Source organism: Anas acuta, chromosome 12, assembly GCF_963932015.1.
Source record: "Anas acuta chromosome 12, bAnaAcu1.1, whole genome shotgun sequence".
In the NCBI taxonomy this organism is placed as follows: Eukaryota; Metazoa; Chordata; class Aves; order Anseriformes; family Anatidae; genus Anas; species Anas acuta.
In genome coordinates, this window is record NC_088990.1 from 7979530 (window position 1) to 8000655 (window position 21126).

A 21126-nucleotide genomic window follows, 5' to 3' on the forward strand; every position below is an offset into this window, starting at 1 on the left:
AGACAAGAAAGCAGCCTTTGCTTTATGGGGTGCAGAAAACCAAAAAAAAAATCCCCTTTTAGGCAGCAGCCGGCTCCCCACGTGCCTGCCAGGTCAAAGGAAGGGATGCTTTTATCCATAGGATTTCATAGGCAGCGATACCTAGCAGCGTGCAGCATTTTGTGGTCTTTAAAGATCAAACAGCATTTTATAGAGGAAGCAGCACCCTGGTCAAAATCAGCTGCAGTAATCACATTCAGCCTTATTAAACCCTCTCTGTAACTTCAAACAGGGTCAGACTTCCTCACGCTCCCACCTCCGAACAGGTCCGTGGCTGTTCAGAAATTAAAGTATACAATATACACATATAGATGTGCGTACACAAAAATTCGTGTAACGAGACAGAGCTGCCAAACTCTTTCCAGAGGCAGCTGCACGCCTCCCCTGCGGAGCGCGGTGCCTATACACATTAGCATGATGAAGGGATGGACCCTGGGTATGGGATTGCTGTGTTCAGCTTGGCAGGAGGAGCTCTTGGTGTAAGTAGTGCCACCGAACATCTTTCTTGTTTTGTTTTTTTGCCCCAGTTTCAGGACTACACCTCCATTAGACCTCGTTAGCTCAGCCCAAAGGGGAGCGCTGCCAGCCACATGCCCAGGTTACACTTCATGCTGTGCCTGAAGACAGGAAAAAAAGATGGAGAAAAGGGAGAAAATAAAGTCTCCCATAGACTGGTTGAAGAACGAGGATGTAGGAGCAAGAGCCCAGTGAGAGCAGACACGAGAACCAGGGACGGGACTGCAATCCTCCAACCAGACCCATCGCTGCCCCCAGCTCTGCCCTCGGCCACGCACCCACACAGACCTGCAAGCACGTTTTCTGAAGGCACAGCCTCCCGGGAGTCTAAATCTGGGAACTTTTACAGCCACGTCAGCTCCATCCCGAGCCCTGGGTAAATTTAGCTGCAAGCCTTTGGGCTGTGCAGCGGACGCTTCCCCCCGCTCCTCTGCCCGCATCTTGGTGTGGGAAGCAAATCTTGGAGATGCAAACTGCAGGCACGGGAAGGTCCGTGTGCTTCTGACTGCTGCTCGGGGGCCAAACCCAGCACCCTCCCTCCCCTCTCAACACCCCCATCCCACCACATCCTCCTCCGCTCCCTTGCAGCCTGGCTCCCAGGGCTTTCCCACAGCCCCGGCACCAGGCAAGCTGCCGGCCCCGCACGGTGGGGGCACGGCCAATCTGTCCTGGGCTGGCGTCCTGCTCCCACGAAGCGTTTGTTTTCCCAAGGAGCCTGAACTTTGATCCTCCAGCAGTTTGGCTGCCCCGATGTTTACGAAGCTCGAGCGAGCGGGCAGCAATGCCCAGCTGGGCTGGCCAAGGGCCAGGCTCCCAGCCGCTCGGCTCGGGACGAGCACAGCAGCTTGGGGCTGCGAGGGACCTGCCAGGGTCCTCTCTTGGATGCTGAGCCACCAAACCCACGGGCTGGCAGCAGCCTTTCATCAGGATAACACTCTGATTCCTGCAGCTTGCAATCAGCCCTAGCAGGGAAAATAAAATCTCCCTTTTTTTTTTTTTGCCTGCATCCATTTCCTATGAGGGACACACCTGCCAGCAGAGGTGGAGGAGCAGGAGCATTACGCAGGAGCAGGGGATGCACGCTTTGCAATAGGGTGGCAGGGCTGGAGGAGATAGCAGGTATTTAGTGGGAACACGACCAGCTCTTTAGAGGAGAAGCGAGCCAACACGCCTATAAACATGACACGGGCAGGAGGAGGCAGGGTGGGGAAGGAAGGAGAGCAGGGAGGTAGCGAACACTTTAAAAGTTTCTCTCCCTGTGCTCCACTTTGTTCATGTAAACGTGAAAAAAGGGCTTGGGGAACACATTACATGAGAAGACGCTGAGAGGCAAAGATGTTAAGCGTGCTGTTGTGTCTGAGCAGACCCAGCAAGGCTAGGGACAGTTTCCATCTCCTACATCAGCTCAGGCTGCTGTTCCTCCAGATAAAAGCACAACTGAACTACAAAAAGCCTGCTCGCTCAGCACCAGTGGCCAGAGAGCTCTCAAATCGGCCACTGGGGCTGAGCTCCTGCCACGAGACACAAGTACACGATACTTCAGTGCTCCTTGGTGATGTTCCTACTCCTGTAGCATTCCTGGAGGCTGGCATTACACAGGCAGGCACAAGAACCTGCAGGAGCACTGAGGAACCCCAAGGTCGCACCCAGATGTAAGTGCAGAGGCAGCGAGTCCTGACAGCACTGCTCTTTCACCACTGGTGTTTATGGTGTATTTAGTGGGATACCTTTTTGGCACTGGTTAGAGTCATGGAGCAATTTCTAAGTAGATCATCAGACGTCCTCCTAAGTGTTTTTTTTTTTTCCCTCCAGATTCACTCCACCCTTGCTTCTACCCCTCTGCAGGACCTGGAGGTCCCAGCACCAGCCCAACCTTGGAGCAAATCCCACAAGCCTGTAGGGTCAGCAGCAAAGAGAATTCCTCTCTGCATGAAGAATGAGGACCCTGTGTGCCTCCGGCCCCAGGAACGGGCTGGCTCGCTCGCAGCCTGCAGCAGCTGGGGCCGAGAGCCTGTGCCATGTGCCAGCCTGGGGCTCACTGGGACAGCAGCTGGCGGGGCAGCCCTCCTGCACGTCAGCTCCTTTTCCCTCTGTGGGTACTGCAGTGGGGTGGAGAAGGGCTGCTGTTGTGCTCCCCCCTGCTCTGCAGCAGGGGGAACGTGGCTGGATCTCATGGTGCCCGATGCCATTGAGGCCACCCATCATCGTGCCCTCTCCCACCATCCCCAGGCCACCTTCAGACTTGCCCGGTGGCCAGCAAAATGCCCCAAACCCCACTGCTGGACCCCAAGCCACCACCTAACCACAGATACCACATTTGGGGCTGTGAGGGCATCACAACTGCTTGGCCACAAGGACCGAAGCAACCACCAAACCAGGGAACCCATCCCAGGTGAGGGGCACCCCACATCCCACCCTCTGACCAACAGCTTCTGCCCGGGGCAGTTTGCAGCTGGGTTGTTTTTACGCATTTTTTAAATAAACAAACCCAAACACATCTTTTCCCTATCTCCCCTTTGAAAAATCCTGTAGTTGCTATGGAAATGGTCTCATCAGTATGGGAGGAGCATCGCAGTGCCAGCCAAAACTCCCCGTGGCTCCCAGTTGCCACCACTGCCTAGGAAGTGGTCATGCTGGAGGTGATCCCAGGGCATACCTGGGGCTGAAAGCAGCCACGGGCACCACCTGGAGAGCGATACCTATCCAGGAATCAGGGCAGGGATCTGCAGTTCACCCAGGAATCAAGACATGCTCACGCTGGCTAAGGGATGAGATGGGCACAGCTGTAACAAGATGCAGCCCCCGTGGCGGTGCCCTTGCTGTGAGCAGGGAGGTGGGCACGGATGGGGCAGAGCTGAGCTTGGCCACTGGTCCTGTGCACATCTCCCAGGGGATTTCTGCCATTTGCTCTGTGCTCCAGCATCCCTACCTTGCCTACCAAGGAAGCAGGGTGCAAACGGCAGCTGTCACAAGCTGCAAAGAGGGTCGGAGATCAGAGCACTGACCCCAGCACATTGCACACTTGTGTGCCCCAACGCCCCCACTGCCCGCACCGAGCCAGCCCCTCTCCCACCCTACAGCATCGACCGCAGACCCCTCAGATCTTATACCATGAGCAGATTCCTTCACCAAAAATCCTGGTGTGAGACCATCCTGCAGCACCAGAGCTTGGGCCAGGTCCCTGTGCACCCAAGAGCTCCCGGCACAGGGATGAGCGTTCATTCCCATGGCATCCCCAGAGCCCTGAACCTCCACAAGGTGAAGGGTGGGTTTTTTTGCCTGCTGCGTGCGTGGAGAGCATGACCTCCAGTCTGAGCGTGCTGCAGAAGCTCAGAGTGTCTGCTTTTCTAGACACCGGTGGGAAATGCATCTTTTCCCCAGGAGCCAACAGCACAGCCAGCAGTGCTCTAGAGCTGGGGGTGCTATGGCTGTGTGGACACATCTGTCACCAACCCTGGGTTTAGGGAACAAGCTGGGACCCCACCTCCATCACCCCACCCAGCTGGGAGATGTGGGGGACATGGCTCCCTGCCCCAGCACAGGCTGCGTGCTGCCTCCAGCCACACCAAGCAGCTGTGCTCAAGGTGTGGCCGTCACCTTGTCACCAGCTGCAGCCCGTGACAAGCAGCAGCTCCCCCAGCGATGACAGCAGGACAGGCTCTCCCCTCTGTGGGATGCTGATGCATGTCTCAGCCACCTGCCCGCAGCCAGCCTCGGGGCTTTCCCCAGCCAGCCCCACTGCAACATCACTCCACGCCTGGTATTTTAACCCCACTGCATCCCGGTGATGAACTACCGAGCTGCCTGGTGGAGGGACACACGACCAAAACCTTGTCAGACCACGAGTGAAACTCATTTCACAGCATCACTGCATGCAGGCTACAGGTGCCGAGTTGGTGCTCCCCAGTTGCGTCTCCTGGAGCAGGGTTTTTCCTACATCCATACTGATGCTGGTCTCACCAAGCTTCTCCATTCTCCCCCAGAAGCCTCGGGGTCTGTCACACAGCACGTCCCATATAAAGGATATGCACACGGACAGTGCCACCAGGCTCCGTGGTGCTCTCTGACATCCACTGGGTGATGGGTGCAGGGTGGGTCCGAGCTCAGCACGAAGCACTGCCAGACCCCGCTGCTAATTTGGGCACGGAAGCCTAATTAAAGTCCTAAATAACCACTTGCGTCACCAGACTACAAGGGGCACGTCCAGCTGAGGAGCCTCGCACATCCTCAGCATTGCCGGATCCTGAGTGCCCTCCCAGAAGAGCACACCCAAGGGAGAAGGAAGGGCTCAGCTGTTATTGAGCCACTCAGCTTGGTCAGAGACGCTGCAAAAGCAGCCTGTGCTCTGTGACACACACCATCCTTTCTGGTCCAGATTTAACAGGTTCAGGACCTAAAGTACAAAGCAGCAGCCAGAACGCTTCCCACCCCGATCATTTTGGGCCAAGCAGGCAATACCCTGCCTCTCTTGCTCCCTGCTGCCAAAAGTTTCATCTCTCCAGCCCAGAACATTTTGCTCCACAGCTCCGGGAGCAGCTTCTGCAAGAAGTTCCACACAAACCTGCCTTGCAAAGCAAGGGAACCACCTGCAAACGCAATGAAGAGCCCTGACCCAGCCTTGCTTGCACCAGGGACAGCAACCAGGCTGGAGCTGGGGGCGCACCAAGCCCCGTGCGGCCCTCCTAGGGCACCCAAGTGACAACAGGGTCCCCCGCGTGCCATCCTGGCTGCACCCCGAGGTTCCCAGGTGGGAGCCGCCGGCAGCACGCCGCCTCCCCTAGCAGCTCCCCGCAGCCGATACAGCGAATGAGATTACAACAAATATAAACTAATGATACAGCTGTCAAGGCAGATTAGGCTGCACAGTGTAAAAAATTGCAGGGCTGTTTAGTCACAACAATATAAGATTAATTTATCAATACAGCTTATGTGGCACTGGAGAGATAGCAAATTGAGTAAGTGAATCTTTTCTACACCTTGCGCGGGGAGGGAGGCTCGGACCCGATGGGTGCACGGGGCTAGGCGCCAAGAGGTTTTTTTGGGCTGGGGATAGCCTGGGGGGGCTGTGCACCCTTATCCCAGGTGCTGGGACAGGATGTGCATAGGTGCCATGCACACACAGTTATTTACTTGCACGTTTTTAACCCACGGAGTTAACACATGCAAAAATATGCGCAGCCACCTCCACCCTTTGGGGTTTACAGCCCTGCAGGCACAGGCAAGCTTTTGGGTACCTCTCGAGGGTACCCAACACTGACAACATCCCCAGCAGGCCCGTATCCTTTCAGATCTCCCCTACCTTACCATCTGCGGGTTAAAAATGTGCAAGTAAATAAATAGCTGCGGCGGTAATGAGCCCGGGCTTCGATCTGTGAAGGTGAGAGCGCAGCAGCAGCCGCCGCTCCGAAGGAAGCGCCCGTTTCTATAAATATTGAAATCCGGTAATTATCATCATTAGGACTGGTTGTGATTTATCCGTAGCTCAATCCCCACAAGTAAGAATGGCATTTATTTGCCACGATTAGAACAGCTAAAAATACCTCCCCAACCTCGCCTGGCCCAGCACCGTCCCCGTGCCATCGCCCTCGCAATGGGCTCAGCCTTGGGGAGCAATGCAAAGAGAAGGGGGTCCTGGGGAGAGGGGGCTCTGTGCTCCCCCCAGGGGCTGTGGGACCTCAAACTGGTGCTCCTCCACCTTCCAGGAGCCATTCCCAGCTGTGCTCCACATCTCCCCACACTACACAATGTCCCCTCTAGCAGGCTGCCTCTCTTGCAGGGATGGTTTCTTTGCATTCGTAGCAAAAAGTGCCAATTTTCTTGAAGCATCCCTCCCAAACACCTCTGTGGATGAGTGTGCTGGAAGCCCTTGTCCTTCCTGACATCTAAGGGCAGGGATCAACCCACAAAACCCTGCAAGGAGCACTCAGCTCCCCACCCCCTGCCATCCCCCTGCCTTGGGGGCACATCCACCCCTATCCAGCCACCAACCAGAGGTTTCCCAGCCTTGTCCCCAGCGCTGCCGTGCTGTAAACGAGTACCTGGGGTGCAGGCAGCTATAGCAGAAGGCAGCCCTGTGATGGTTTTCAGCCCAGAACATGACCCCAGCCACGAGAATCCCCCATCAGATGGCCTAAATCACCCCGGGCCACCACCGGCTGCTCCAGCCGGGCTCGCTCCGAGAGCGCAGATTTCCCCGAGGAAACGTGCCCGGCTCCCTCGGTCAGGGATGTTCTTTCTGACAGTCACGCCGAATATTTCCCCCGCTTCTTCGCTAATAACTGGAAAAACAGCCGTGAAATGGGCAGCCTGGCGAGCCTGCGCTGCGCGGGGGCGATGGGGACGAGGCACGGGGCCCCAGCAGCGGTCGGTGCCAGCTCCGTGCCCCGGCCCCAAACCCACCCGGCCCCACAGCCACCACCTGCTGGTCCCCAAATCCAGCACACCTTCACCTCCAGCCTCTTCCCAGGGTAACGGGACCCCTCCAAGGGATTTTTCCCCTTCATTTAGTTCTCACTAGTTCATCACTACTCTCATAGGATGCCTCCAACTCACGCCCCGTTCCTGTTTTTTTAATTTAATTTTATTTTTTAAGCCCTTTGGTAGCTCTGCTCCCCCAGCGCCCGCTCCCCCAGCCCAGCCCGTTGCTATTTGCTTAGGGCCCTAAGCCACTTTTCAGTCCATTTGGCAGCGTCATATCCAAGGCAAACTGAACTAATTTTAAGAGTAAGATTTGGTGAGACACTATATCAAATGCTTTGCTAAATCCAAATATATTAGGATTTCCACATTCTGCTCAGCCACTAATTTTGAGATTCCATCAAAAAGAAAAAGCAATCAGGTTTGTCTGGCAAGATTTATTCTTCCTAAATCCCTGCTGTTATTGCTCATGCTTTCCTTATCCTCTAGTGCTTCACTTTTCTTAATACTGCAGGGCTGGAAGTGTTTGCTAGAAATTTATTTTTGCTATTTATACGGATTTTTAGAAATCTGCCTCTGCTCTCCTCCGCTGCCCCCTGCCTTCCCCACTGCTAGCAGCATCCCCGTGCTGCCTCCACGCATCTCCTCCTCCATCCTCCTCGCAAGCCAGCGCAGGGTGGTACCGTGAGCTGGTGTTAACACACGGCTGGCCTCACTCACAGGATGCTGGGGAAAAAAAATAATACGAAAGGACGATGCGTTTTTGCCAGCAGGAGAGAGGTCTAAAGGAAACACCGAGCTGGGTCAAGCCCACAGCACCACCTCACTTCTATCAAGGATTGGGCAGAATTAAGCCACAGCTGGCACCAGTGGGGACATCTCCAGCAGGAAAAATAAAATGCACAAGGGGCTGAGATCCCCTGCACTGTTTTTTTTTTCCCTCCAGCAGCCAGGCAGATGTCTGGACTCCAATAGTGCACAGCAGCCCTGCCAGCTCCGTCCCCAAATGCCCCAGCAGCCCCATCCTGCTGCATGAGAGCGGGGCAGAGAGCTCACGCATCCCAGGTGAGCCTAATGAGCTCTTGCTCGTTTGGAGAAGAAAGGCAGCTCTGCTCAAGTGTAACCAGCTTCTGCTCCTTGCGTGCAGCAGGGTTTGGTGTTTTGCAAACCAAGCGGCAGCCAGCAGGCAGGTCTCACGGCTCCGTGCGCCCACCTACCAGGGCTCCTATCCATGCAGCATCCAAAGACTCGTGTGGCCACAGAAAAACAGTGGGGCTACCAGCCAGGATGGATGCTGAGCCACCACCCGGCTCATGGTGCAGAGCTGGTGTCCCCACACCAGCCTTCCTTCCCACCCCTAGGGTCAGCACCCGGCCACGGGCACAGCAAAGCTGGGCCACGAGATGACCCTGAGCTCTTGAGGGATAAATGGAGATTGTCTTTTCGCTCTGGCTATTTTTACATCTCCAAAAATAAAGCAGTCCTGGAGGAGCAGCCCTTCCAAGGGCCAGCATGCCCACAGTTAGGAGTCGGCAGCACCCAGCTGGCTGCAGCCCCCGGGCTGGGGATGCCAGCCCCATGCTGCCCCCCTTTTAAGAGGGATTAAGCCCCAGGGCAGCTGCCCTCCATCACCCCGTCCCTGCATCCCGCCCCCCCAGCATCACTGGGGTCAAGGGGCTGCACGGGGGCTTGGGATTTACGGCTGATGCATGCGGAGGATTTACAGGGAAGGGGCAGCTTCAGGGAACCCGGAGCAAAGCACCGGTGATTTATGGGGTCGGCAGCAATTTACACAGCAGGTAGCAGCAGCGAGGAGGCAAGGATTTACAGGGGCAGGAGAGAAGCCCTTTTTTATTGGTGTTTATTGGGAAATGAGGGCCTCCTTCCCCTAATTACTGTGACCCAGGGAGGGGCGCAGAAGCAGCTGGATTTACAGCGAGCCTCCCCCTTGCTCTGGAGGTCACGGGCAGGCCAGCAGCGGGGACCCTCCCATCCCAGTGTGACCACAGATGGCTTCTGCTCGGCCACAGCACCCTCAGGGGCAGCTCAGCACCTCCCTGGGCTGCCACCACCCCACGGCTGCGCTCCAAGGCTGGGCTGAGAGCTCAGCCTCTCCAGGGAGGCTGCAAAGAGCAAGGCCCCTGATATCTCAGCAAATCTCCTCTCCTGGGTCCGATCCAGCCCATCCACTCATGGGGAGGCAGATTTCCTCCTGCAGGGCTGCCCAGGTGCCAGCACAGCGCTGCTGCTGCTCAGCACCCCAGGCTGGAGGCAGGATGGGCACGGAGACGCACGGGTTGTGTCTGGGCAGCTGCCAGGGGGTTAGCCTCTAGGGCTGCACGTAGCATTAAAAATATAGAAATATAGAAATAAATATTGGGAAAGTCATCTCTGGTTGCTGCTTCACCACGTTACAGCATCCTGGCATCAGTGCGGGACACCTGGGGAGGTGGGGCAGCCCCAACGCTGCCCTCTGCCACCCCACGAGGCTCCACAACCAGATCTGACTCAAAATTCAGAAGCAATCCAGGAAAACCTCAAACTCCCAGCCCTCCCCTACCTCAGCTCCCAGTACAGGCTGAGGGCAGGCTCTGCAAAAGGAGCGTTGACAGCTCATCAGGGCACCAGGAGCAAAAACACAGCCCTGCTAGCAGGAGGGCAGCCCCAGATGACGTGAAACCCCACATCCTTTGTGCTGCCCCCGTACAACTTGGGAACAGCCCGGAGATGCCAGCACAGCCAGCCACCGCCTGGTTTAAGGCAGACACAGGTACAGGAGGGTCCAACATTGCACCCACACAGCTCCCTCCCAGCAGGGAAAGCAACCTCCAGCAAATCCATTCAGGCATTTAATTTCATGCTCCTTTTCTAGCCACCCTCCAGATTCCCTGTTTCACCCCAGATCTGTGCACACACCAGCAGACCACGCACAAAACTCATGCAATATTTGCACAGGACACACAATGTTTTTCAGCACTGACTCTCTCAGCGTAGGGGTGCAATAGGACTGGGTTCCTCTGGCACAGGGGGATAAAAGGTGCCAGGCATGGACCCCAAACACAGGCTGACACCGAGCCCTGCCCAGCTGGTGCTGCAGCTCCCACACCCAGCAGGCACACAGCGTCCCACGTCCCCACCAGCCCGTGCCCCCACACCCCCCTGCCCCAAAGTTTGACTAAAGCTCAGGAGTATCTTTGCTTTTATAAATCTCTGCCTTTTAATGATGGCTTCAAGGCTCAGAGAAAAAAAGGCCCATTAAACTCACTGAATAAGTTAATGGGGCAGAGAGAATCCATTTCAAAGCCACCCCAGGCTATTTTCCTCTGGAGCTAAAGCCTGAATAAGCAAAAAGGAAAAATTAAAACTGTACAGTGCTTTGCCAATAAATAACCCCCAGTGTAATCTGCTACAGGCAGGCCTCCATTTGCAGAGATAATAGGATGCAGATCAGCTGTAAAACACCTCCCCTTGCAGGGACCACCACCTTCTGATTGCAATTCACCCTGCACGAGGAGCCCCCACCTCCTGCCTGCCCCCTTCCACCTGCCGGGGCAGGGCAGGCACTGAGTATCTTGCGAAGAAGCACCAAAATCCAGCACTTGCATCCCTAATATCTGTGCTCCAAGCACTCGCCCCTGCTTGTCTGCATCTCCACCTCCTTTTTCCCAGCCATCCTGGCTGCCCGTGTCCTTTCTCCCCCCCTTTCACCGGGGGTGCTCTGGGCTCAGCCCTCCCCAACCAGATCCCACCCGCAGCTGCTCCTCCTCCAACACTTAAAACACAAGTGCGCGTCCCAGAGAGGGATTAAAAAAAAATTAAAAAAAAAAAATCCCTGTTTGTAAATGTTGATCCCACTAGACGCAGTTTGTTTACTGTTTAATATTTAAAGATGCTAATTAAGTCTCTGAATAAATAAATCTATGCTACCCGCGCCTTTTGGAGCCAGGAAGCCCTCCCATGGGGCCAGGGCAGCCAGCCCAGGGCATGCCTGAGCATCCCACCCCAGGAAGGGAGAGACTCACATGCAGCACGGAGCAGTGCCAGGTTAGGGACATCAGGGGACCCGTGGCATTTGGAGGCAGAGGGATCAAGGGCAAGGCAAGAGCAGGCAGGGTTGCTCTGGCACAACTGGTGCCCTGCCCATGGGACCACACAGCTTCGTACCTGAAAGCTCCGCTCCTCTCCTCTCCCCAAGCCATCCTGCAACCTCACCAGGAGCAGAGCAACCCCTTGCTCCCACCAGGACCTTCTCCACCCTCCCACCTGGTTCCTCTTTAGCCTCATTGGGCTCTGCCTCCCCCAGAGCAGCTCCACCTGTGCCCTGCTCATTGCCATTAACCCTCTGGGCTCCCTCTTGTACACGCTGCAGCCCTTGGGTGCCTTGCACACGCTTCCTGAGCTCAGGTTTTATCCCTGAGGACACCCTCCATCTCCTGTCCCAACCCAAAGCAAGGTGCAGGGTGCTTCCCAAACGAGCACCACATCCACCTGGCTCTGTGCACCCCACAGAGCCCATCCTGGGACAGCTGCAGAGGTGTCAGAGCCCCCCATGAAGCTCAAGCTGGGAAATTGTCCCCAGCACCACTCCGTTTCCCCGCACTGGCACAGCACGCAGCATCCTTGACCCCGTGTCCTGCTGAACTCTGCTCCCCAGCAGCAGCCACCAAGCAACACAAGGGCTCTCTGCTTGGTTTTGGGGGATGTATTTTGGCTGCGAGAGCACATAGAGGTGGAGACAGCCAGAACTGGGACCAGTGCCTGCCCCAGCAGTGCCCAGCCACGTCCTGGAGGCAGGAGGTTTGGGGAACACGAGGAATCTGCTGGTGATGCAGCTCTGGAGACCAGCAGCACCCTTGGCACAGCGCTGTCCCCCACACAGCCTCATGCCCCGAGCAGGGTCCTTCATTTATTAGGGTCTCTAATTTATGCACCTGCTCAAACATTTCCACCTTAGCTTTTTTCCTTGCGGGATCCACCTGGGCAGAGCTCTGGGTTTGCTGTGTAAGCAACAGCCTCGCACAGCTCGGGGGCAGGGACCCCACCCCGCTCTCCTCCCATTACCCATTTCTCAGCCCCCCAGGGAAGGCACAAACAGCTGGCAAAGACATCAGCGCCCCACGGCCCTCACCAGGGTCAAGGATGAGGTTGCTGGGAACATATTTCCATGCAGGAATGAAATATGATGGGCTGGGGTATGTCCGCTTGGGGAGGGGGGGAGGCTGTGGGGTGAGGCAGGACCGCAAGGGGATGGGACAGAGGGGACAAGGGGGCTGGGGAAGACATGGAGTGGCTGTGCCAAGCCCACTGCCAGGATATTTTTGGTCGAATAAGCTGTTTTCCATCCCACGTAGGCAGGCTGAAGCTGGGAGAAGGGGAAGGTGGGGGTGACGGCGTGTGCTGGAGCAGGGACAGTCCCCAGCATCCCTGCGTCTGCTACAGCAGAGCCTTGGTGGCAGCTGGAGAGAAGCCTGCTGCGTTCCCAGAGCTGCCTTCTCCTTCAGCTTCCCGACTGCTACGTCACATGAAAACAAGCTCAAAAAGCAGCACATTTCCCTGCTGCTGCTCTTCCAGGCAAGCCAGGACCAGAGCTGCAGGCGGGCATCACGCAGAGGGGACAGGGCAGGGATCCCGTGGGGCCGGGGCAGGGAACGGGGTGGCACGTTGGGGATGGAGATGTGCAAGCATGGCAATAAAACCTGCATCATCCCAAAACCTGCACCATCCCTGGCCTCCTTTTCCCCCAGAACCTGTAGTGACACAAGTTGGCTTCTCAACATTTTTGCATGAGCGGGGCGATGACTGCTGAGCAGCCTTCCAAGGGGCACCCAGGGGAAGATATTTTATTCCCTTTTCCTTCAAGCGGAGCCAGGCCCTGAGCCACGGAGCCAAGCACAGCTCTGACCAGCACCCCTCCAGACCCGGACGTCACCCCGAGGTGGTGCTGGGGACCCGTTTGCTGTTGCGTTGTGGGACCACTGGGTGTCACAGCCCTTCCACCACGTGCCCGCTGCCAGCAGGGAAACAACCGGCTCATCCTTGGCCCCGCTGCCAGGGAGGAGGAGATTTCCTTTGGAAGCCCCACGCTGAGGATGCTGCAGGGTCAAGACCGGTTTCCTACCCCTGTTTCCTTTCTCCATCCCTCACCGGGCTCTTCTCAGCCTCTCTCCCTAGGGAAGGACACACGGCCTCTTTAATCCTCCAGCCTCCACCCAGCCCCTGCAGCAGGGAGTTAATTGGAGGAGCTGAGAGCATCGCACTCACCCCGGGGGCATCCAGAGACAGCTCTCAGCCTGTGCCCTCTTGGCTCTGCGTCCAGGATTTCCCTGGGGACGCCTCTCGTGGCTGTTTGACACCACAGGACTGGCGGCCTTGCTTATCCCCCCTCGTGCTGGGCATCCCCCTAGGGCAGGGGTGAGCAGAAGGATCTCTGCCCCTTGGTACCACTTGCACCGCTGCTCCGAGCCTCAGTTTCCCCATCAGCGAAATGGGCAGAGGTTTTATGGGCTTCTCACCCAGCAGCTGTGACAGCGGGCAGCACCCCACCCCTATCAAACCCAGCATTTCAAACACACCACCACGGGTGGGTCAGCATCCTCCAAAAAGCTGCAAACCGCCCCAAATCCCAGCTTGGCTCTGGCCGTGCCTCCTGCAGCACCGGCACGACAGCTCCCTGTGCGTGGGGCTGCTCTGCCCGCGTCCTCTGGCAGCTTCGGGGGTCCTGGGGGTCGGTGACACCCCGGGGTGCTGAGCAGGGGGACCTGCCCGCAGGGATGCGAGGCTGCGGAGGCACTGGAGGCAGCCTCGCCCGAGCCGTCTCCCGCAGCCGCTTGCCCTCTAGCGGCTCAGCCGCCCTCGGAAAGCAGGAGGGAAGAGGCTGCGAGAGCCGAGGAGAGGCTGGGGAGGGAGAGTGGGGCAGAAACTCGAGTGGGCTGGGGGCTGGAGATCATCCACGGGGATGTTCGTGCGCAAAACGTGACCCCTGTGTGTGTCCCGCAGCAAGGAGCTGCCCCTCTGTCCCCCCCCCCGGCCATGCAAGGGGGGTTTTGTTCGCCCCTAAATGCAGGAGTGGGGAGAGAGAGGGGGAAACTGGGGCAGACCGGAGCCCGCAGGCTGCTGACGAACACACCTGCTTAAAAAGCATCCACGCAACCTGCCCAAAGCCCCGCTGCAGGGAGCCCAAAGCTCAAAATTACTGCTATTTGCCTGTGCCCCATAAATAACTCCGAGCAGGTGAGCTGCGAGCATCACGAGCACTCAGATTCGAGTCCTGCATCACTGAGAGCGAGCTGTGGGATCCCCGGGGACATCCAAGGGGGCTTTTCTGGGGGATTCATAGAGAAAAACAGGGTTGCAAATGCCCCGGGCCAGATGTAACGCATCTCCAAGCCCCAAAGAGCAGCAAGGTAAAGGTTTCCTCAGTCTCTTCCCCCTAATCCTTGCTTCCCTCTCAGTGGAACACCTGCCTTAGGCCTGGAGCATCCTTCCCAAAGCATCCTCCTGGCCCAGGGAGAGGAGGCAGCAGGCAGAGCTGACCTGAAGCTCCCCAAATCCCGCAGGAGACAAGGAGATGCCACACGCACCCCAAAACCCAGCTCCTACAGCCCAAGCCCTTGGTTCAGCACGGCCAGAAAGCCCCAGGGAGTCCTGGCAGGCACCAAAGTTGTCTCCTCCTGGAGAAATACCTGGCATGGGCCCTCAGCAGAGGCTGGGCATGGAGACATGGACAGGCTGCCCTCTGCTCCCAAAATAAAAAGGAAAAGATGAGCTGGGACCTGAGCAGCTCCTCCAGAACCCATCTCTTACAGCACATCTGTCTCGGATCCTTCTGCTCTGCCCCAAAACCAAGCCTGGCAGGCTGCAAAAGCACAGCAGGTCCCAGACATTGCCCATGCCAGGAAAGTGCCTCCCTCCAGGACTGCTCAGCACAAAGGCCACCAGGGCAGGGCACGGACCCAGCAAGCTTAAATGTTCCAAAAAATAGGGCAGCACCCAATTTGGACCCAATTCCTGCTGCAAGGGGCAATGCCGTGGCAGCCAGGATGGGTGCTCACAGCTTGAGCTGCCTCCAGGACACCAAAATCATCATCTCAGCATCTCTGCACCTCCTTCCACCCGCACAGCCTCGGGCAGTGCCCGCCTCCCCCTCGGTGCCTTGCTCTGGGGTGGCTGCTCCGTGCAGACAAGAGCTGCCCAGAACAAAGCTGGATTGAATTAGGGACCTTTCGGATGGTCTCTGCAGCAGCCAAAACCTCAGGGACAGGGAGGGACGGGGCGGCTTTGGGGAGGCAGAGCCCTTGGTCCCCGGGGAGCAGCAGCACACGAGGCACAGTGGGCGAAAAAGCCTGAGGGGGAAAAGCCTGAGCCCTGTTGCACAAAGCGGAGCCATCCCAGCACCACCAGTGCCTGTTTGCCCATCGTACCAGCAGCAAGGGGGTGCTGCAGCCCCGTACCCCCTCCTCCGGAGCCCCCCACTCTTCCCCAGCCATCCCATGCACTAGTGGGGGCTGGCATTGCCACTAGCACCCCCTGTGCCCTGCTCTGATGTTGTCCTCCCACCCTCAGCCATGCCCATGGGATGGAGCTGACGCTGCCATGGGACAGCCCAGGGGGCAAGGATGGGGTTGCTCCTCCTGTCCCCAGGGGGAAACCCCAAGGGAGACGCTGCCCCTTGGACTTGCGAGCAGGTGAAGCCCCAAATTCCTCCATCCCTCAATGCCCCGTGATGATCCATCTCCTTTTGGGCTGTTCTGAACTTGTCCCGTCTGTCTGACAGCACCTATGGGCTGCACAGACACCCTACAGCTCTACCCACGGGGGGCATTTTACCCTAAATAAGCCATTCTCCCCAGTGAATTCGGATAACGGAGCGAGGCATCCGGGCTTTCCACGCAGGGGACACCTCCCCACCTGGAGGGAGCCCAGGGGGTGACACACGCAGGCCACCGCCACCGCCGCCACCTTCCTGGCAGCCCCTCGGCAGTGCCATGGCAACAGCTGAGGAGTGGGGAGGCCCAGATGGCAAACTCCTCCGTCCCTCCTTCCCCACGCGCCGTGCCGGAGCACGCACGCCCTGCCCACGCCGCCAGGAGAGGTGGCTCCCCGGCACGCGGCACCGCAGGCGAGCCCGGCCTCCCCCAGGGCCCCGACGGGGAAATATGGCCTGGGTAGGTGGCACCAGCCCCGTGGGGCACAGCTGGGAGAAGAGAAGCTGCAGGAATTGGAGCTGAAGCCCTCTGGCACCCAGAGGTGGGGCAGCACGCCGAGGGCACCCATGGGCAGGGCCACGGGCTGGGTGCCTCCTGTCCTCCTTGCTGTGGTGGTGCCTGGGTTTTTTTCAGCCATGGAGATGGTAAAAATAATCCACAGCTCCTGGTGGGGATGTATCGGGGTGGGGGGGTCATGCCCTGCACTGGGTGTGAGGTGGGTGCACCCCCTGAGGTGGACCCTTGCCAGCTGAGCATGTATTTTGGACATAAATACAGCCCTGTTTGGCCTCCCCGTGTCCCATCTTTCTGTTCACCAGCAGCAGAGGGTGGGGCAGAGCCCCCCACCCCTCCCAAACCCTCCCAGGCCCCGAGCATCACCTCCCCCAGCCGTGGGGATGGGGCTAAGCCCCCCTGCTCACCCCCCAGCCCCACACACGGAGGCACCTCTGCCCACTTGCTGCCCACAAACGAGGCAAGCTGCCTAACGAAGCCGAGCCACCGGCGAGCGTGGCAAGCAGGGGAAACACCACGCAGTGCCGAGCTGAATCAGACCCATCTGCTGGAGTGATTCAGCGGCGGCCAGGCTGGGTTCGAGGCGCCGTCGCCCCAGCACTCGCTGATGGCCAGCGAGGAGAGGCCAAACATCGAGCATGGAGGGTGCTGGACCCGATGCCAGCCACGCAAGAGCATGAACCTGGTTCAGCCTGGCTCTGGGGGACTCCTCCTTCGCTAGGAAGCAGCCTCGCCACCCAAAACATCCCCCTGCTCCATCAGCATCCCGCACAAACCACCGCCACCTCCCCAGGAAACGCAGACCTCCTGGGGAAAGTTGGCACTCGTGTTCAGTCTGGGCCTCTCGTGGCATTTCGGGGCTCACCCCAGTCCTGGTCCCAGGCCCAGACCTAGGGGGAAGGTGTGGGGCCAGCAGCAGAGCAGGGGGGAGCTGGAGGGGGAGCAGAGATGCAGCCAGCAAAACCCAGCACCCTGCCCTCACCCCCAGCTACGAGCAGCTCCTCTGCAGAAAAAAAAATAAAATACCCAGCATCTCTGGTTCTGGAGTTGGGTCTTTTTCTTCTTTTCTCCTTTTTTACAGGCTGCTTATCAGCATTTTCCAGTGTCGAAGCAGTAAAGGCATTTTCTGGGCACAAAGGGCTCACGCAATAACACCTCTCGCAGCGGTTCAGACCCGTGTGGGCACCCGACAACACGCACTCGCCGCCGAGCCTTCCCGGCCCCGGCCACCCCACAACGGGTTAAAACCAAACCACAACAAACAGCGAGCACAGGGGAAAAAAATAAATAAATAAAATAAAATAAATAAATAAATAAAACACGGTGAGTTTCTCCGACTTCCCTAAGCATCACCCACGTCCCTCCGGCAGTGCAGAGGAAAACGCTCCGGCCCCGCGGCGCTGGATAAATGTGGGGTGTTTGGAAGGTTTTGGTAGCTCCATGGTGGCTTTCCCCATTCCTGTGGGGTGGGCACTGAGGGGTTTGTTGGCCAGGGTGAGTGGTTGTGTGCTGCAAACCTGCCTGGGCACTGCATGGACCCGTGAGGCAGCGGGGAAAGCGGCTCCAGTCATCTTTCCCCAGCAAAGGTGACGAGCAGAGCTGCGAAAGAAGCACTGCAATTACTCCATGGCTCTGCTGCAATTGCTCTGTGACCAAATACAACAGCCTGGGGACCCGGCAGAGCACCCTCCCTCCACGCAGCCGTGCGATCGGGGTGAAAAATAAATAACGAGCCCTCCATTAGTCATCCCGAACCTTGCTGCATTTAACTGCCAGAATAAAGGATTCCACCTCTTCGCTGCTCAACTCCCACTGGCAACTTGCTCTGGGGGCTACATTTCCCTAAATGCTCACATTTCAATTAGCATTAGAATAATGAAATGGCTCGGAGTTCATCTCACCCAAAAATGTACTGGAAAATAAAGAGCCGAGATTGGAAGCGATGAGGGCTTTTCACGCAGGCACACACGCACACACACGCAGCAGGATGGATCCAGGAGGAGGAAATCTATTCCTTTCTCGACTCCACGCTGATGAGATTAACATGGGCTTTGCTAACTGCCTCTCCAAACAAGGATAATGCAACTTCAAGTTGATTTTCCAGATAAACAAGCATGCAAACAAACGCAAAGTGCTCAACTAAAAATATCTCCCGGCTCCGACGCTTCTCCCCACCACCACCCCGAGAGGAAAACACACAAACCCTGTCACAGCTCCACGGCGAGCCGCAAAATTATGACAATGCGAGTTAAATTAGCTACTTCAGGGACATCGTGCTCTGCCCTATTCCCACCCCCCCCACATACCCCTCACGGAGGCGAAACCGCAGATTCCCCACATATACACCCAGGCAGGGCAGAGAAGGGAACATTTGCTCTTGTGGGATGAAAAAATGACACTAATCAGCTCCAAAGTCTGGGAAAAAAAGAGCGAGCAGCTCGGAACTCGCTTTTCTTGCCCGATTTGGGTATGTGTGGCTGTGTGTGGCTCTGGCCGGGGTGTTCTCCCCCCTCCCTTGGCAGAAGCAAACAGTTAAAGGCGGCAGCAGCTTCAGCATCCTCGCCTGCTGCTCTCTCCTGCTAAGGAACCAAACCTCATTGACTTTATTCCTTTTAAGCTCCGGCCAAACTGTTGCTGGGCTTTTCTTTTTTTTTTTTCTTTTTTTTTTTTTTTCCTCCTTTTCTTTCGGATGAAGGAAGGGAAAAGCCCGATCCTCGTCTCCTCCGCAGGCTGAGCTGGGGCGAGCGGAGCCAGGCAGCTCCCAGGGCACCTGAGCCCAGCACCCGCAGCCCAGCCCCGCGCCCTGCCGCCGGGGAGCCCACTTACATCGAAGTGATGTTCCTTGAGATGTCCGTGATGTTGATGCTCGTGTTGCCATTGCTGCTGCCTGAATCCTGCCCTTCCAAGAGAGGGAAGAGGTTCCCATCATCCAGCTTCTTGCAATTGATGTCTGTCTTGCTGCAAAGACAATTAGCAGGGCAAGCCAGCACCGAAAGCAGATAGTCTCCCCAAATGCTCCAGAGCAAAAATACCCTCCAGAAAGTGCACTTGGTAGGGCAAAGAGAGACATCCATCTCCGATTGCTGCTGCTAAAAAAGAGGAGGAGGAGGAAAGGGGGGATGGAGGGAGGGGAAGGGGGGGAAAGGGGGGAAGGAAACAAAGACGGAGGGAGGCAAAAAAAAAAAAAAAAAAAAAAAAAAACGCACAACAACAAAAAAACCTCAAGCGATCAGATGCAAAAATCCTCCAGCAGATGAAATCATGCTGGCAGCTGGCTCGGAGAGGCTGTAATTCCCGCTAGGGCAGCGGCAGCGGGCGGGGATGCATGCTGGCCCGGCCGCCCGCCCGCCGCTCCGGAGGATCGCAACGGAGGCTGGGGAGGCAGCCGGGGAAATAAATAAATAAGGCAAACGGTGCGAAAGTCACCAAGTCCCACCTACTGGGCAGAATTAAAATTGACACACCTGCAAAAAAAAAAAAAAAAAAAAAAAAAGGGGGGGAAAAAAAAAAAACAACACAGCCCCACACACACGCACGGACAAGGAGGGAGAGGAGGCTGGGGAGAGGAGGGGGCGACCCCCCCTTCCCATCGCTTCCCTCCCCCGGCCTGGGCAGCCCTGCTGCAGCGGGCACCAAAAAAAAAAAAAAATAGCAGGGGGAGGAGGAGGAGGAGGAGGAAGAGGAGGAGGAAGGCTTGCAAAGCGAGCCGGGCTCTGCGCGCTTCCCTCTCCGCAATAAAAAGGATTCCCCACCCCCCTCCCTCTCCGCCAAAATCAAGGCAGGGGAAGGGGGGGGGGGGGGAGAAAGAGGAAAATCCCACCCCAGCAGGGCTGGAGCCCCAGCCAGAGGAGGAAAAGTTGCAGCTGGGGTTAAATTTGTGCCGGGGATGGGGGGGTGGGGGGGAGCCGAGGGGCTCTGGCTCGGCTCCTGCTTTCTCAGGCTCTTTGGGAGGACGATGCTGCCTTGCGCTCGGTCCTTGGGTGTCTGCGGCCCCCCCACCCCGGACAGATGGGTGGAGGGGAAAGGAAGACTGGGCTGAACTGGAAGAGCGTAAAAGCCAGTGTGGATTACAGCAATTTTTTAAATATTTATTTATTTATTTATTTATTTTCTTTAGAAGATCCTAGCGAGAGGCTGATCAGACGGTTGGGTGGGAAAAAAAAAAAGGAAAAAAAAAAAAAAAAAAGCGGCTGGAGAGCACCCAGGAAGGACTTTCTAGAAAACACAGACACACACACACACACCCCTCCGAAACGCAGCGGGGGCTCGGTCGGGTGCCCGAGGTGCGGGCACAGCACCCAGGGCCGGGGGGCTCCCATCCTCCCTCCCCTGCTTCCCTCCTGCAGCAGATTCTGCAATCAGACATGCAAAAAAAAAAAAAAAAAATCCTGAAAGAGGAAGACTGAAGTGTTGAAAAGGCTGAGCTCAGAGTGCCGAAATGGCATCAGGAGAGCAGTGAGTGCGAGCTGAACAGCAGAGCAAATTAAGATGCATGGTGCATTTTTGGCAAGCACAAACCCAAGCAGATCAGAGCGCTGCTTAATTTGCTCGGCTTTTCTACAGCGCTTTTCTGCATGCCTTTTTTTTTTTTTTTTTTTTTTTTCCCCAATAGTTTCATGTCTCTGCTCCTCTGCACAGAGGCACGGCTCTAAGGGGACGGGAGAAGGGAGGAATTACAGGTGGAGGGCTCCAAATATTTCCAGGGTCTGCCTCTGCCAGGCTGCACGCCGGGAGGGGAGGCAGGCAAATCTCCGCGGGGGGCTCAGCCAGCACCTCCGGGCTCTGCTCTGCACCCCGAGCCATCCTAGTTTGGTTGACGAAGCAATAGGATTTGGAAGGAAAAATTAAAATAAAGAAGAAAATAAAAGAGAAAAACTAATAAGGAAATGCAGGGGGGATTTGTCCACCTCCAGCCATGCCCAAGGGAGCTGGTCCC

The 21126-nt window shown here is 57.0% G+C and overlaps 1 protein-coding gene across 11 annotated transcripts in view; it reads right to left on the minus strand.

The window, feature by feature from the left end:
* The window catches only part of NTRK3 (neurotrophic receptor tyrosine kinase 3), a 195263-nt gene extending 175351 nt beyond the window's left edge, over positions 1-19912 (minus strand). For 4 of the 11 annotated variants that reach the window (XM_068695407.1, XM_068695409.1, XM_068695408.1 and 1 more), the window contains exon 1: positions 19017-19676. In XM_068695407.1, the coding sequence (XP_068551508.1) occupies positions 19017-19264 (248 nt within the window). In that variant the 5' untranslated portion in view covers positions 19265-19676. Of the gene's footprint in view, positions 1-11136; positions 11235-18091; positions 18425-18496; positions 18703-19016 lie in introns of those variants that run through there. The other 7 variants (XM_068695400.1, XM_068695401.1, XM_068695402.1 and 4 more) reach the window with 7 other exon arrangements.
* Between the last annotated feature and the right edge of the window lie 1214 nt (positions 19913-21126).